The sequence below is a fragment of the Grampus griseus genome, assembly GCF_964374135.1.
Source record: "Grampus griseus genome assembly, chromosome: 17".
NCBI classification, from domain to species: domain Eukaryota; kingdom Metazoa; phylum Chordata; class Mammalia; order Artiodactyla; family Delphinidae; genus Grampus; species Grampus griseus.
In genome coordinates, this window is record NC_139011.1 from 61356721 (window position 1) to 61358217 (window position 1497).

The 1497-nt window shown below is 43.8% G+C and overlaps 1 protein-coding gene across 2 annotated transcripts in view; it reads right to left on the reverse strand.

Annotated features, from left to right (window-relative positions):
* Positions 1–848, reverse strand: part of ZFHX4 (zinc finger homeobox 4) — a gene marked incomplete at its 5' end in the record, with an annotated part of 158929 nt that extends 158081 nt beyond the window's left edge. For both annotated transcript variants that reach the window (XM_082674627.1, XM_082674626.1), the window contains one exon: positions 1–848. This exon is cut by the window's left edge and continues 1745 nt beyond it. In XM_082674627.1, coding sequence (XP_082530753.1) covers positions 1–848 — 848 coding nt within the window.
* Between the last annotated feature and the right edge of the window lie 649 nt (positions 849–1497).

Here is a 1497-nt window from a genome sequence, read left to right on the forward strand (position 1 = left end):
CACAAGAAACACATTAAAACAGGTTTCCTTTTCCCATCGCTAACACAACCATCGAATTTGGACAAGTCCACATTGTTGGGGACATCTTTGGACACACAGGAGTTTTTGGCTGAGCCATCACTGGTTAGATAGTCTTTCTCTCTCTTGTGTCGGAGATCATAGACACGGAAACTGTGCAACACAGGACCAACTCCTGCTAGTGCTGAGGTATTTGGGAAAGCCTGATCGGCCGTATATGGTTTCCCGAGGGATGAAGCGATATGAAAAGTGTTGATGATCTGTGGGTAGAACGACAGAGGTGCAGAAGCAGAATGATCACTCTTCTCTCCAGCTGACGCCAGGGAGTCCAGAAACATCGCTGTTGAAAAGAGTTTGCTATTTGCCCCAGTCTGTGCATTCTGCCCACTTTCTTTGGAGTCCTCAATTATATAAGCTGACCCATCAGGCTGGTAAACGATCTCCCCGGTTAGATTTTCCACGTCACTGTCCTCTAACTCGCTGATCTCGCTCTCGTTGTCATCCTTCAGGGCCGGAAGGCGGGCATTCGGGCAGTGGTGTTCCATGTATTTCTGTAAACTGGGAAAAGAAGTAGCACATTCGTTGCACGGTATCTCCTTGGCTGAGGTAACCTGAGTGGCAGCTGCATTCTCGACGCTGAAACCCAGCAAGACTTCACTTTTGCGCTCATCGGTTTTCAGGTTGTCATCTGTGGAGCTGTTTTCCCTGTCAGGCTCCATCCCTGTAACTTTCTCTGGCACCTCATTATCAAGTTGTGCCGTTCCACATAGCTTTGATGTGCTCTGCCCATTTTCCTGCCTTGAGATAGGAGGGGAGTCACAGGTTTCCATGGCAATTGCTACATGGGGATCTCATTTCATCCAGCCTGTCAGGGACCTGGATAAAAAATAAGGTGAGAGGAGCCATTTTTATTAAATAATGACACAGCTCACTAATAGCCCATCACTAATTTACAGCTGCTGTAAACTCATACTATCTAAAAAGGTGAGGGGAAAAACTTAAAACCAGCATACCTATCTATCACAGACAGACTTTGTATAAATGTAGCAAAATAACGTAGATAGCTATCACAGGCATGCCTAGACATCCAAAGTGTTTTTGAAATCACTATGAGCATTCATCACAAATCTAAAATTCATATCAGTAAGCCGTATTTTTTTTTCATTCCTGTTTTCTGAAAACGGAGAGAACATACGTAAATGCTTTAACACCCCCTTTAATAGAAATCTAAACGGCTTTCATAGATGATAGCAGGAATAAAAGGACAACACAAATAACTTGTAATTTTTTAAATTTACCTTTTACTTTATCAGGCAGTGACTAGAAGGGGGGATGCGCGTGGGAGGGAGACCAACAATAAAGGAGCCTTAAAATGAGAAATATTACAGTCACAGGCAGCACGAACCAAACTCTTCTCTGGTTTTCATTTTGCCGGTAAATCAGCTTACTACAAATCTTCCTTGTGCAAAAGCTCTCAGC